At 40.5% G+C, this 14,024-nt stretch overlaps 1 protein-coding gene across 2 annotated transcripts; it reads right to left on the bottom strand.

The window, feature by feature from the left end:
- Window positions 1–5,151: 5,151 nt before the first annotated feature.
- Window positions 5,152–13,856, bottom strand: RIT1 (Ras like without CAAX 1). 2 transcript variants are annotated; one of them, XM_060031547.1, is made up of 6 exons: window positions 12,999–13,856; window positions 12,339–12,483; window positions 12,111–12,167; window positions 9,343–9,416; window positions 8,929–9,120; window positions 5,152–7,861 (listed from the first exon to the last, which is right to left on the bottom strand). In XM_060031547.1, the coding sequence occupies exons 2-6, from the start codon at window positions 12,439–12,441 to the stop codon at window positions 7,631–7,633; spliced, it is 657 nt and encodes a 218-aa protein (XP_059887530.1). In that variant the 5' UTR covers window positions 12,442–12,483; window positions 12,999–13,856; the 3' UTR covers window positions 5,152–7,630. The 2 variants fall into 2 exon arrangements, with proteins under 2 accessions (XP_059887530.1, XP_059887520.1); XM_060031537.1 differs by having other exon boundaries at window positions 12,958–13,856.
- Window positions 13,857–14,024: the final 168 nt, after the last annotated feature.

Raw genomic sequence — 14,024 nt, forward strand, 5'->3', positions numbered from 1 at the left:
TTCTTTCCTCTTATCTTGCTGGTCCAAAATGTGTCACATGGTCATTTCTGAGCCAATCACAGGCAAAGAGGATGGGATTATCTTTAGGCCATTTAGGACTGTCCTAGAACTGAGTATGGGAGATGGGTGGATTCTTGAGTAAAACATTTCCTTTGGAAGAAAGAATTGATGCAGGGTGGGCAATGAATGAAGAACATCACATAGTTGGTTTTTTTTTTTTGGCCGCCCCGTGCAGCTTGTGGGATCTTAGATCCCCGACCAGGGATTGAACCTGGGCCCTCAGCAGTGAAAGTGTGGAGTCCTAACCACTGGACCACCAGGGAATTCCCACATAGTCTTCTACAGTACCTTTCACTCCAAGGTATTTTCTCCTGTGATCTGGTAACAAACTCTCTGAGAAGAGTTGCCAACCTACCAAGTGCCTCACCTACCAATTTCATCCATCCCCCATACCTTGCGGTTTGAAAAGACAAACAGCCTAGTGCTTGAAGTGTTCTTTAAATAATTCAAGAACAACATAAGTTTTAGCCACAAGGCATTCATTTTTCAGAAAACTGAGAACAATTTATTCTCATTCAGTATAACTTTTACAAGATAGTAAGCTGTAGAGTATCTCAATTGCCGAATACCATGTTAGGTCAAATACACCTTCTGAGCACCTCTAATAAATGCTCAAAACTCTGCTTGGCGTTCAAGAACAAACTCGTAGAGGAGGGCTTAGAGCTCAGCAGGCCCAGGAATAGATGTGCTAACAGAAAAATCGATAAGAGCCTGGGAATTCATTAGCTGCTCTCGTGTTCAAGTCTGGGGAGCTGGTAATTCACCTCAAACATCATGGTAAACCTCAATCTAACTGAAAAGCTCTGACAAGCTGTAAGGAGGGACTCATTTTCTTTTTAATAGTAATAGCAAAAATAGCTAACACGATTGAATGCTTATCAATGCTGGGCACTATTTTAAGGACTTTATAAATTTAAAACTCAATCCCTCCAACAACCCTGCTGGATATGTGCTATTATTATCCCCATTTAACAGATGAGAAAACTGAAGTCCAAGGAGTGGGACTTCCCTGGTGGTGCAGTGGTTAAGAATCCACCTGCCAACACAGAGGACACGGGTTTGAGCCCTGGTCCGGGAAGATCCCACATGCCGTGGAGCAACTAAGCCCGTGCACCACAACTACTGAGCACCGTGTGCCACAGCTACTGAGGCCCGCGCTCCTACAGCCCGTGCTCCGCAACAAGAGAAGCCACTGCAATGAGAAGCCTGCGCGCTGCAACGAAGAATAGCCCCTGCTTGCCGCAACTAGAGAAGGCCCACGTGTAGCAACAAAGACCCAACATGGCCAAAAATAAATAAATAAATAAATATATTAAAAAAAAAAAAAAGTCCAAGGAATTTAAACAACTTGTTCCAAGTTCCACCACTTATAAGCAGTGCAGCTCGGATTCACCCTGTGCACTCTGACTCCAGAACCTCTTTTTTCTACCATCACTACTGGTGGAGACTTCAAAGAAAGATGCAAACAGAGGCTACGGGAACTAATGCAAATTAGAATGTATTCATGCTCTTGATGCCAATGTCCTCAAGAATGTTTCAGAGGGTCACCTGCTATTGTATGAAACTGGACATTTTCATGATTTACATTCACTCACACCAAATCAGCCTCTTCTCAGGCATTTTTCCAAGTTAACATTTAAACATTATTGTTTACCAAGGAGTTGAAACTCCTGCTTGTCCTCCACCCCCTTTCACTCTCCCACCACCTGATTTGATCAAATCTCGCAGGAGATTTTGCACTTTAGAATTAGAGGCACCCAAAGGACAGAACTGAGACTCCAAGAGCTGTATGCTTGTTTTCATTCACTGTTGAATTCCCAACACCCAACACGAAGCCTTGGCATTCAGTAGGCACTTAGTAAAGGTTTGTCATAAAGGCAGACAGGCAGTGAACAAAATAGTGTCTAGGAAGCAGACCTAAAGCAAACAGAAAAAGCCTTTGCCTCTTCTTCCTATTTACTCTGAGTCAGAGTTTCAAAAGAAGTTTGGTCTAGAGTTGTTTTTTTGGTGGTGGCGGTGAATGTATATTAGCTGCAACCAGACCCACATACTCTCTTGAGTCTAAGGATATGAAAGTAAGAATAGCCTCAGTGTTTTGGGTGGGACTGTGCAAGTTATTTCTGACTAAATTGTATGTGCATGCATGCCTTCCAGGCCAGCAGAGATTTTATGTCGATTGCACCGTATTTGAGTACATAGTTAGACTCACTTTCATATAAACCATAAGTTTCTCTGCCTCCACTCTCTCACCTACACACTCCTCTGCAAAGAAAATAAGAAAAGTATCTGGTGGGGGATATTTCTGGAGCTAAAGACTTTCCCCTGGCTCAGAGCAAACTGTAATAAACTCTAGTAATAACCAGCTCTGGGAAGGGCAGGAAATGACACATGTCCCCACCCCAGCAGCTTTTGTTCAAAAAACTGGGTGACTTCATGATATAATCATGTGTGCTGGGGAATGTACACACTGAACCAAAAGCTGCTCATCATGTTTTTTTCTTCTTTTTTAAAGCAAGGACTATCAGACAAAGCTAAAATATTTCAGTAATTTTGTCTCAAGGCCAACTCATATTTAAAAGTTGATTGGGGGACTTCCCCGGTGACGCAGTGGTTAAGAATCCACCTGCCAATGCAGGGGATGTGGGTTCGAGCCCTGGTCCGGGAAGATCCCACACGCCGCAGAGCAACTAAGCCCGTGCGCCACAACTACTGAGCCTGCGCTCTAGAGCCTGTGCTCGGCAACAAGAGAAGCCACCGCAATGAGAAGCCCGTGCACTGCAAGGAAGTGTAGCCCCTGCTCGCCGCAACTAGAGAAAGCCCATGTGCAGCAACGAAGACCCAATGCAGCCAAAAATAATTAATTTTTAGAAAGTTGATATATATTTATATACATATATTTATATATTTTTTAATATATATATATATTTCAAAATATCCCAAACATTAAGACCTAACAGCACTTTGTGCTATCCAATAGCTTCCTTCATAACAAGGTATGAATTTATATTTCTTGCCTGTCCCTACAGCCAAAGCCCTTGTTTCCTTACTCATGAACTACTAGAGCAGACTTCTTGTTGCTTACTTCCAGTTGCTCCCCATCCCCACACCATACTACATAGAACCACAATTTTCCACATCTGTTAACTACAACTCATCACTGCTTTAAACAGTCATCCAATGATCTACCAAGACACTTTGACATCATCAAGCTCAGTGATTCCTAATCCAAGAATGGCTGCATGGCTGCAATCAGAATCACCTGCGAGGTTTTTGTTTTAATATAGATTCCCGGGTCCTATCAGAAATCTATGAAATCAAAATCTCCAGAGGTCAAAGTGAGAAAATGAGAAAAAACAAAACAGCTCCCTAGTTGTGATGCACGGGACCAGGGCTCGAACCCGTGTCCCCTGCACTGGCAGATGGATTCTTTTTTTTTTTTTCTGGCAGTAGGATTCTTAACCACTGCGCCACCAGGGAAGTCCCTAAGCCATCTTTTTTTTTTTTTTTTTGCGGTACGCGGGCCTCTGACTGTCGCGGCCTCTCCCGTTGCGGAGCACGGGCTCCGGACGCGCAGGCTCAGCGGCCATGGCTCACGGGCCCAGCCGCTCCGCGGCATGTGGGATCCTCCCGAACCGGGGCATAAACCTGTGTCCCCTGCATGGGCAGGCGGACTCTCAACCACTGTGCCACCAGGGAAGCCCCCTAAGCCATCTTTTAAAGCCAAGTGTTTGCCAAGTTAACAAGGACTTTTAAAAGTAAGACTTCAAATTTGTCTCACCCCTCTCAAGACTGACTTTGGAAAAAGTGCAACACTGCCAATTATTTGTCAACAGCGTACTAAACTCATATAAGCAAATTTTTTTTTAAAGGAAATAAGCAATACATACGAGGAATGAGGAATTTCAGAAATTACATCTCTGATCTCATCTCTTCATTATTCTATTCAGGTCAAATTCAATCTCTCCTCAAATTTGCCTCCTCTCCCATTCACCCTTAAAGAGTCGGCTCCACTGATCTGCCCGAGCTTTGTTAATTCCTTCCTTCTTTGAATCCTTGTAACACTGACTTTGAAGTAAGTAATCTGTTGCTTTAAGATTGATCTCTAGTTGTTTTGTATATGCAAATTTAATCAAAGCTCCAGAGCAGAGATATTTTACAGCCCTCTGAATCCCTCACAGCTCTTCAAGCAAACAGTGCTTAGTGCACGTAAGTGTCCATAAATACTTTGACTGTAATTCCACTGTCTATCCTAACAGAGGTTACATTAGAACATGGAATGCTCCTCTTCCATTACCCATTTTAATAGTGGACACACTGACAGTTACTGACCTACTCAATAAATGTTAAATCATGAGGACACAAAAATATATTCCCTTAATGTCCAAACTAAGTCCTGTCTACCAACGCTGATGCCCATTTAGAGTAGTGGAGATAAAAGCAACGACCTTCACATAAAAAATTATTCCTCATTCTCTCACATTTAGTTTACATACTCGAAACAACTTTAGTTAACCCTTGATCAGGTGGGCAAATGCACTACCACTTACAACATGTTTTTCCCATCTGCCCACCAAAGAGGTAGGCTCTTTTTTAAAAATTTTGCCTTGTCCCTTCGCCTCTCCCCAGAGATGCTGGGGTATCAGTGGGGTCTCTCCGGCACCTGCCCTGGAAGCAGCAGTTCACACTCCGCAACCTAAGTCCTCCAATGGCATGGCCAAATACCAAGTGTCATCCATCTGCTGGCTCCAGGACAGTGGGCAGTGCTTTGGGGTCAGGAATCAGAGCCAGGTGATGCCTAGAGCCGGGACCCCAGCTCACTGTCACACAGGGGAGACTCTTCCACAGTTGGATGGCAGCACCTCCACCTCCCACCCACCCCTCGACCTAGGCAAGCAGTGAGGTAATCTCTGGACAAAGGAGCATTCCGTGGCATGCTCCCGAGCACCTGACACAGGTGTTCTGTATACGGTGGGCACTCAGATTTTTTTGAATCAATATTTTCCAGCATATAAAATCTCAAGTTATTAAGTTTTTCTTAAAATGACCCTTGTGTAACGATTCCAGACATTTCTACCCATACATAGGTAAGTAAAGGAAAGGCCCAGTAAGTTGTTTAAAAGTTTTGTATTGTGTCATACAAACTGTCATCATATACAAGTGCATAAGTGAAAAACTTTTCTCTCCCCTCTCCTCCCCATACATTACAGTAGACCAGTTCTTGCTAATATATCACAAAGTTAAAACATATATCTCTTTTGGAATTCTAAACAGTTAATTCTAGACACCAGCTTCCAAATTTTGTAACTTGCCAATCTGGTATGGACATGAACAGTTCCAGTGCTTTTCAACTTGTCCCTGAATTTTTCTCTCCTCAAAGTTCCAGGCAGTTAATTGATTTTAATGCCCTCAAATTAGATAAAGCTGACTATTTAGAGCTTATAAATTATTTACACTATACAATCACTAAGAATAGAGCTATGACTTACACATATTATACCCCTCAAACTATTTAGCACCATGAATAGAATTCTCAATACTACCTGATGGGCTAAGTAATCCAATGATCAAATATATGATAGTGATAGTCTTAAAAACACCCATTTGTTATTTTTCTTATATACATTACAAACTCCCTCCTGTCTTATAGATATAATTACATAGCTGTCAACATCTTGCTTGATGCTAATAACAATTCCCTAGGTTATTAGTAATGAGAAGCTAAGGCATTAAACCTAACAGGCTCTAAGCTAGTTTAAATGTGGTGAAATACTGTTAAAATAGAATTGCACTGTACTTCTTTTCTAACTTCACACTTCCAAAGTGCTACGGTTCCTGTAAGATTTTTGTCCTGCATAGATTCAAATTCTGCATCTTTCAGTTTTGGATGGCTTGAGTACCATAAACCATGATTTATTTGGTAGCAGAAACATTTCAGGAGTTTCAAAAGGGATCACTACTCAGCTAAAGAAGTTACAACCATCACTTTCCTTTAAACCTAGAACACATACCATTGATTGGAAGAAAAAATACAACAACCCTGTCCTGACTGTAATAAAAACGGAAAACAGTGAATTGAGCTGTGCACTTTTTAAGAGATGCTACACAGTCATGTTCTTAAAGTGGTCACAAACACTGCTTCAGTGACATTTAATGTTCAACATATGCTACATTACTCTTAGCACTTTTGTGCTTAATCTCCACACATAACAAGTTCAGGTATCAAAATAATCCTGATTGTAAAAGAAAGACCTCACCACCAATATTTAAAGCTGATTCTTCCCAAGAAGACAGGATAGTTTCTCACCTATGCAGTTATCAAAGTGGTACTGTCTTAGGCTAAGCTTTGTCAAGGCTCAGGCAAAACCCTGAGGTGAACTTAGCAAGGTCCTTGTAAAGAAATCTTCAATGAGAAACTCAACATATGGGAATTTTAAAGCTTCAGACTGGCTCATTACACAGAAATGCCACAAGCTTTCTTAGAACACTGAGTCTAGTGATTGTCTATGTCAAGGAGGCACATATACAATTTTACTAACTCCTGATGTCTTTTCAGTATGGAAAATGCAGTCAGTCTGACGAAGGGCCTAAAAAACATTCTGCCAGGCCTAGCTCTTCTAGAGAGCACAGGGAAGCTAAGGGAAAGCACTAGGAAGCAATTAATGTAAATGTATTTGTGTGTGCATCTCTGGGGAAAAAATAAACCTGTACAAGGCAATGGCTGTCCCAACCAAGGATTTAGATTAAACAACAGTTTAGTAACCCAGTAATGGTTCCCAAAATGTTTACCTGTGAAGGTAAAGAAGGGCAAAACCCTGAAAGGAAGAGTAAAATAACCTTGTAGGAGAAAGCTTCATTACATCTTATATGTTTCTCTTTGCTCTCATCCATCCCAGTGCATTTGGGTCAAATGTGTACTTGTTAGAAAAGACAGGCTCCTCTGAGGAGCACTGTTCTGATCCTAACTTTTTCTAGCCAAGCTCTTGCAAAAACATACAGCCTGATTTCCCCAATATCATCACTCCATAATCTGCAACAGGAGTCAGTTCCACAGCTATTTGCTGAACTTTAGCACCAATCTCTTTAGAACTGATTTCCCCATGATTTTTGTTCTGTCTCCAGGAAGCACAGCATGAACAGAAAAAACTGAAGTCCTTACCTGGGACAGTCCCAGGAAATTGCAGTTGAAAGAGAATGCAGAATAGTGCATGGCAAAAAATTCCTCTTGTGAGCTTGGGCAAACACGTATGGTATTCGTATTCCCCGGGGTATAAAAAATTTACATTAATTAATATCAGCAACAGAACCCAAAACATTGGTAAATCGAATTCTAATGTGACAATTTAAAAGTAGACAGTGCTCCACTGGGTTAATAAAATCAGAATTAGCTAAGAAACAATATTTTAAATACCACATCATTGAAAACTCCTAGTGGGCATGTCCCCTTCATCAGTTATTTTTAAAATAACAGTCATAACAGGAGAAAGAACAAGCACCATGCTCACTAATGCAGGTTACTGGACTGCTCTGATTAAGGACTGCAGTTCACAGATAAACATTTCACATCTTCCCTTCAAGTTACTGAATCTTTCTTCTTCCGGAACGGTGATTTTAGCCTCTTCCATACACTGTTTTTGGGTTTAGATTTTTTCTCCATGGCCAGCACTGCCTCCTTTTCTTTCCTACGTATCTCCCGTACAAGGGCATGGAATACATCATCAATGTAGTAGCGGTATGCGGCAGATGTCTCAAAAAAGGGGCAGCTGAATTCTCGGGCCAAAGCCAATCCTTCTTCCTTGGTGACCTTTAAAAATGTAAACATGAGAAAATTTATAGTGGTAACAGCAGAAAATAATCACAACTGCCCCAAAAAGTGAAGGGGTTACCTTAACAGGAAGAGAGTACCTCAACTCTGGAAAGGTCCAAGCAGAGCAAAGTGATATTTGTAATGCTGGGAGGCTGGATTACATGATTTCTAATTCCTTCTGCTTTCAAATTATGTGATTCTATTTCTAGTCTATTTTAAAGATAACTTTTTGGAACAGGGAATAGTTATAGATATCAAATATACAATCTGAATTTTCTTCATACTTTTCATTTCAAGAATGTAAATCACAAGGCAAAGAGAGGTATACTTAAACTACAATACTGAAAACCATAAGGAACCTGAAATCAATATATCCAATGACGGATATTCCATAATTTCTCCTACTTTTGGACATTTAGACTTATTCTAATTTTTTGCTACCATAAAAAGCATGGCAATGAACAATTCATATATAAATCCCTGAATAGATTAATTCAAACAGGAATTAACTGAGAAGCATTATGAATTTAACTACTGTCAAACTACTTCTAAAAATTTGTACCATTCGTTGCTTTCACTGGTAGTGATAAACGTGCCCCTTTCACCACTCCTTCAACTCTATACCAAACAGCAAAATTTGAAACATTGTTGCTAACTTGAAGGGTATCATTTATTCTAAAATCCTCTACAATTTCTCTTATTCTCCCTTTCCATGGCTCATAATTCTCACCATCAGGAAGTATACCTTGAAGCCTAAGTTTCTCTTTTTGCAACATAAAGAGATTTACTTCTGAGGTTTTAGAAAATGAAAATCCCATGATCCTTCACTTAATGTGTATTCTATTTGTCATCTGATTATTATCCTGTGGGTTTTGTCCGTAAACTGATTCCTAAAATCCAGATTTTACCCAAAATAAGAGCACATTAGTAGATACAGGGAAGTTTTCCAGGCTAGGGAGAAGCTAACTTAAAATTTTCTTTTTAAGGCAAAGAAATTTATAAACAGAGAACACAAATGACTAATCCCACAAGACTACACATAGAATTTTCTACTCTATCCTCACCTGTCTTAGCTGCTTTAGGTCAGACTTGTTTCCCACAAGAACCACAGGGGTATCATCAGTACGTCGAACTCGATAAATAAGCTGTTTAAACTCCCGAACTTCATGGAAACTTCGACGATCGGTGATAGAGTAACAGATGATAAACCCTTCTCCTGCCCTCATATACTGATCCCGCATGGCTGTAAACTCTGCCTAGAGGGAAACAAGGATTATTAGTGTATTGATGCAACCTGGAACTATATACACTTTAGCTATTTATTTCAGATTAAAGAGAGATGTTGGTTACCTGCTATCCTGAGTCAGAGTGCATGAAAAATTAAAAGAGATGAACTAATGATCTTCTCTGCATAAGTCTTCCCCTCCCCTTTACTAGCACAAAAAGGCCTTTACTCATAGCATTTTGGGATTTAATACCTGTCCAGCCGTATCCAAAATGTCCAGATTGGCAGGCTCATCATCAATACGGATCCGGATTTTATAAGCATCTTCTACAGAAGGGAAGAAAGGTGGTACTATTAACCCATAAATGCAGGAATATGTAACCTTATTTTGAAATTCATCTTATGGAGAAGTAGATTACACATTTAAGTGCCCAAATGTTCTCAGGAAGCTCCTAATTCCATTGAGACATGTAAATTGGGTCTTCAACTAATTTCTTTTTTCCCACATAAACCATGACATAAGTTTATTCATAGCTTAAGCTTATTAGACTTCACCTACAATTCTAAAAGAGTTGAGAGATTGTCTTTTGGAAAAATGTTAGGCCAGAAAAGTAACTTTACCATTTACTAAATAGTTATTAGACGCCAAGCATTATACTAAGTGATTTACATATGTTAGCTCATTCAACAGTGACAATAATTCAGTGAGGTAGGTATTATTACCTCCATTTTACAGGTAAAAAAAATTAAACTCTAAAACATTAAATGTATTCCCCATGTTACAAAGTTCATTAATGACATAGCCAGAACTGAATCCAAGGGCTGCTTGACTCAAAAGCTTTATGTACTTAACCATATGCTATAGTTCTCCTCATTTTTAACATTATAGGAAAAGCAAAAACCAGAGTTTACTATTTTCTAAAGAATCCATATTGTCATAATTTCTCCTTTATGAGAGCACATTTCTTTATGTATTCTTATGGTAACCTTGGAAAATACAGCAAAGTAAAAAAGAAGAGAAAAACCTCACTCAGTATTTCCATCATTCAAACAACTGCTGCTTACATCCTTATGTATTTCCTTCAAACATTTTTTCTTGAACCCCTGCTTCTGACTCTTCCTCAAAAATGAAGAGCCTACTAAATCAATGATTCTCAAACTACAGGTCACGCATGATCCATTAGAATTTGCAAATTGTGGATGAATTTAATGGGTTGGGACCAGCATGAAAGTAAACAAGCAGAAATCTAAAATGAAAGAGGAAATACATGAGTGCACCAAACTTAGTGAGGTAAATATAGTTTCATGATATTTTAATTACATATACATGTGTGCAAACATATACTTATATGTGTACTGGTTACAATATAAAGTTTTTCTTAGAGTTAGCAGCCAAAGTCTGAAACAAAATTGCACTAAACTGTAAACTCAATGACAGCAGACCCCATATCTTTTTGCTTACTACTGTACCCCCAGGGCCTAACACAGTGCTTGGCACATAACAGGAACTCAAGAGATGAAAGTATTTGTTGTTGAAATCAGATAATATTGTCAGAAGAGCAGATGACTGGGGGAAAAAAAAAATCAACTGATTAAAAAAAGTAACTTTTCAGGGGACAAGGATATGGGTTTTACTTTATTATTTTTTTTAATTTTATTAAAAAATTTTTTTTTATTTTGGCCACCCCATGCAGCTTGTGGGATCTTAGTTTCCTGACCAGGGATTGAACCCAGGCCCCTGGCAGTGAGAGCACTGAGTCCTAACCACTGGACCACCAGGGAATTCCCAGGTTTTACTTTGAAGAAAGGAAAAGATATTTCTTTTTTTTTTTTTTTTGGCCGCACTGCATGGCATGCGGGATCTTAGTTCCCTGACCAGAGATTGAACCCATGCCCCCTGCAGTGGAAGCACAGAGTCTTAACCACCGGCCACCAAGGAAGTCCCAGGAAAAGATATTTCTGGAGTTCTAAGTAAATTATCCTAGGCCTTACATTAATTTTATTCCCAGAATTCCCACCATAGTGTGAATTCCTGAACAATGTTCTAAATTTAATATAGTACATGAAAAAATAAGAACTGTTTCTATTTTCCCCAAGCCACAGAAGCATCTACTATATAAAATGACCACATCCAAAGATGGGTTAGCACAGAACACTCATTGGCTCTGTGGAAAAAAGAGCAGCAGAGGACTGACCCAATGGAAATCCTTCCTAGAGACCCAGGATCACGACAAAGTGTCACATCCTGAAAATACAAGTAATATGGCAGGTATTCTTTGCCCTCCTCTATCCCCATCACCATTTTTCTTTTATCCTGGGATATAACTCCTAAAAAATCAAACCTGCCTCCTTATGGTTCAGGAATGATAGTAACGTTCTTGTTCTTGGTGTTTACATAGAACAGGAGTTAAAAAAAAAGGCAAAACAAAATTACTTTTTACTCTCTAACACTGTTTTACTAACAATAGAGCATTAAGGATTATAAAAGACACGAAGAAAGACCTTGCTATGTAATGAACTTGAGGTATAAGGAAGTAAATTAAAGGCTTCTAGTGGAACAAGTCCAGGCTCTGCATGTCTGGGTTGTAAGAGTTCAGCAGGCTGGCTCTACTTGTTTTTCTGCTTCCTTCTGTGGAAGTTCAAACCAGCTGACTCATAGTTACAGACTCAGTCTCAAGTCAGACCCTTAGAAAAAATAATAGCAAAAGGCTTCGTTAAGTGGCTTTTAAATTTTTCCCTTAACCTGGCAATACAATATACCAACCATAAAAATATAACAAAGAAAGTGTCCCACTAATGCTCAGTAAAAGACAGACTAAGATGGCTGATATACATATGCAGTTAAGCTAGGGAAAAAAAATCCATTTGCTTACCAACTGCTATGATATCCTTATTAAATAAATCTGAATTAGACACCAAAAAAGGCTCAAAATATAAATGGTTGAAAATTGTTTGAAAAAATTGACACCAAGACACTTTTATGGGGTTTATTTGGAAAACCGAAGTGATAATCTGACTTACCAATGGTGGGATCATGATCTTCTGGAAACCGGTGGCTGATGAACTGCATGGTCATGGCTTTAAAACAAGAAAGGAAAGTTAAAATCCACACAAAGGTCACCCACAGAAAGAACTGTAAGTATCAATATTGCATGATAGTCAGTCTCCCAGTTGGTTTGGGTGGAGGGCATTTGTTCTAAGAATTTTTCATTCTAATTTCTTTTAAAATGGAAGAAAAACATCACCTACCGCTTTTCCCTACACCGCCAGCACCCAGCATCACTAGTTTGTATTCCCGTGACAGCCCTGCAGGGCTGCTACAGCTACCAACTGGGCGAGTTCCAGAATCCATTGTCCTCTTGGAGAATCCTGGGCTGCCCCGAGGAAAAGGCACCTGGAAATAAAGAAGAAAATATTTAAACCAGGATTCAGACACCGTGACGACAGTCCTAGAGCCAGTGCCCTACCTTCCCATACTCTGACCTATTACTCCTGCTCCCTTTCTGGCTTCCCTAAGAAACCCTACATCCTCACCTTCCCTCCGGGACAGCTCACTCCTATGAAACATCACAGGTTTTCCGAATTATTACACTTTCCAGAAAGAATAAAGAGACAAAGAAATTTTGAATTTCTTTTCAAACTGGAGCACCGGCACAGCATGAAGGAGCCCAGTGAGAAAGATGAGGTTTGGGGACCAAAGGAACACCGCCCCTTAGGCCGCAGGGGTCCTCTCACACCAGCGGTACCCGGAGGTTCCGCCCCCTCCCCATTCCCCTCGACAGCTCCCCTCCCCCAGCTGCATCTCCGGCCCGCCATCAGGCCCCCCGCCCTTCCCTTTCACGAGCCAACCCACTCCTGCTGCTCGTACCCGTCGGGACTTGAAGACGTCGGCCGGATTTGGTCACTCACCTCGCCCTCCTCACTCGCGGCTAGGATCGGCACTGACCTGTGACCCCTCCCGCAGCCGGGAAAGATGGCGCCACCAGCGCCCGCGTCTGGGGGGGGAGGGGCGGAGCTGCCCCGTGACGCCTGCAACTGGCCCCGCCCCCCCGGGGAGGGCCATCTCCCCGGCAGGTCCTCAAACCCCGTTCCGCGACTCACCGCCAAGGGCCTTGGGAGAGTAGCATATTCAGGACGTGCCCACAAAGGCGTTAAAACAATTATTAACGCAAAAGTCAAATAAGTATGTGATAAGCGACACACAAGGGGCCTCTAGAATAACAACTTACCCACTACTGTTGAAGATTAAAAAAAAAAAAATTTGGCCAAATGAATGTGGAAACAGGAAACGGGAACCCACCAAATCCTCCCCCAAAACAGGACCAAGATCAAGTTTAAGGCTTAACAGCAGAAAAACCAAATTTCCCCAAAGGGACAACGACAATGACTTGGGCTCTTAAAAACAGAATCAGGTCTCAAAGATAAAGTTCTAGTTAGACTAATCAGATTTCTGCACATATTTTAAACAAATGTAAACGAAAGATATCTAAAAATTAGGGTGTTTTTGGTTTTGTTTTTAACAAGTGTATTGATACTACCCTCCGGCAGGAAATGATAATTCAAGAGTTTTCAGGGGTCCTTAAATTAAATACAGCAATAAATGAAGGCACTATCAACTATATTCACCTCTAGGTAGCACACATAAATACCAGAAGGAACTTCACACAGGGAAGTTTTTCTGTTGCAACTTCTGCTCACCCTTCTTCCTTTTTAAGCATGTTTTCCCAAGAATAACTTGTATTTCCTTTAAAAATATTTCCTTCACTCAGTCCCTTTACAAACCATGTTCAATAAAGGGGGGGCTAGGATATCAAAGTGGAAAACATCCATCACAAAAATCCTTTACATTTTCATTTTGACTTTCAAGGGTTTACTTTGGAAAGTCATAAAACTCTTGGAACTACATGCAAACTTTTGGGTCCACGTATGTATTTT

The sequence above is a fragment of the Delphinus delphis genome, chromosome 1 (genome assembly GCF_949987515.2).
Source record: "Delphinus delphis chromosome 1, mDelDel1.2, whole genome shotgun sequence".
Lineage (NCBI taxonomy): Eukaryota > Metazoa > Chordata > Mammalia > Artiodactyla > Delphinidae > Delphinus > Delphinus delphis.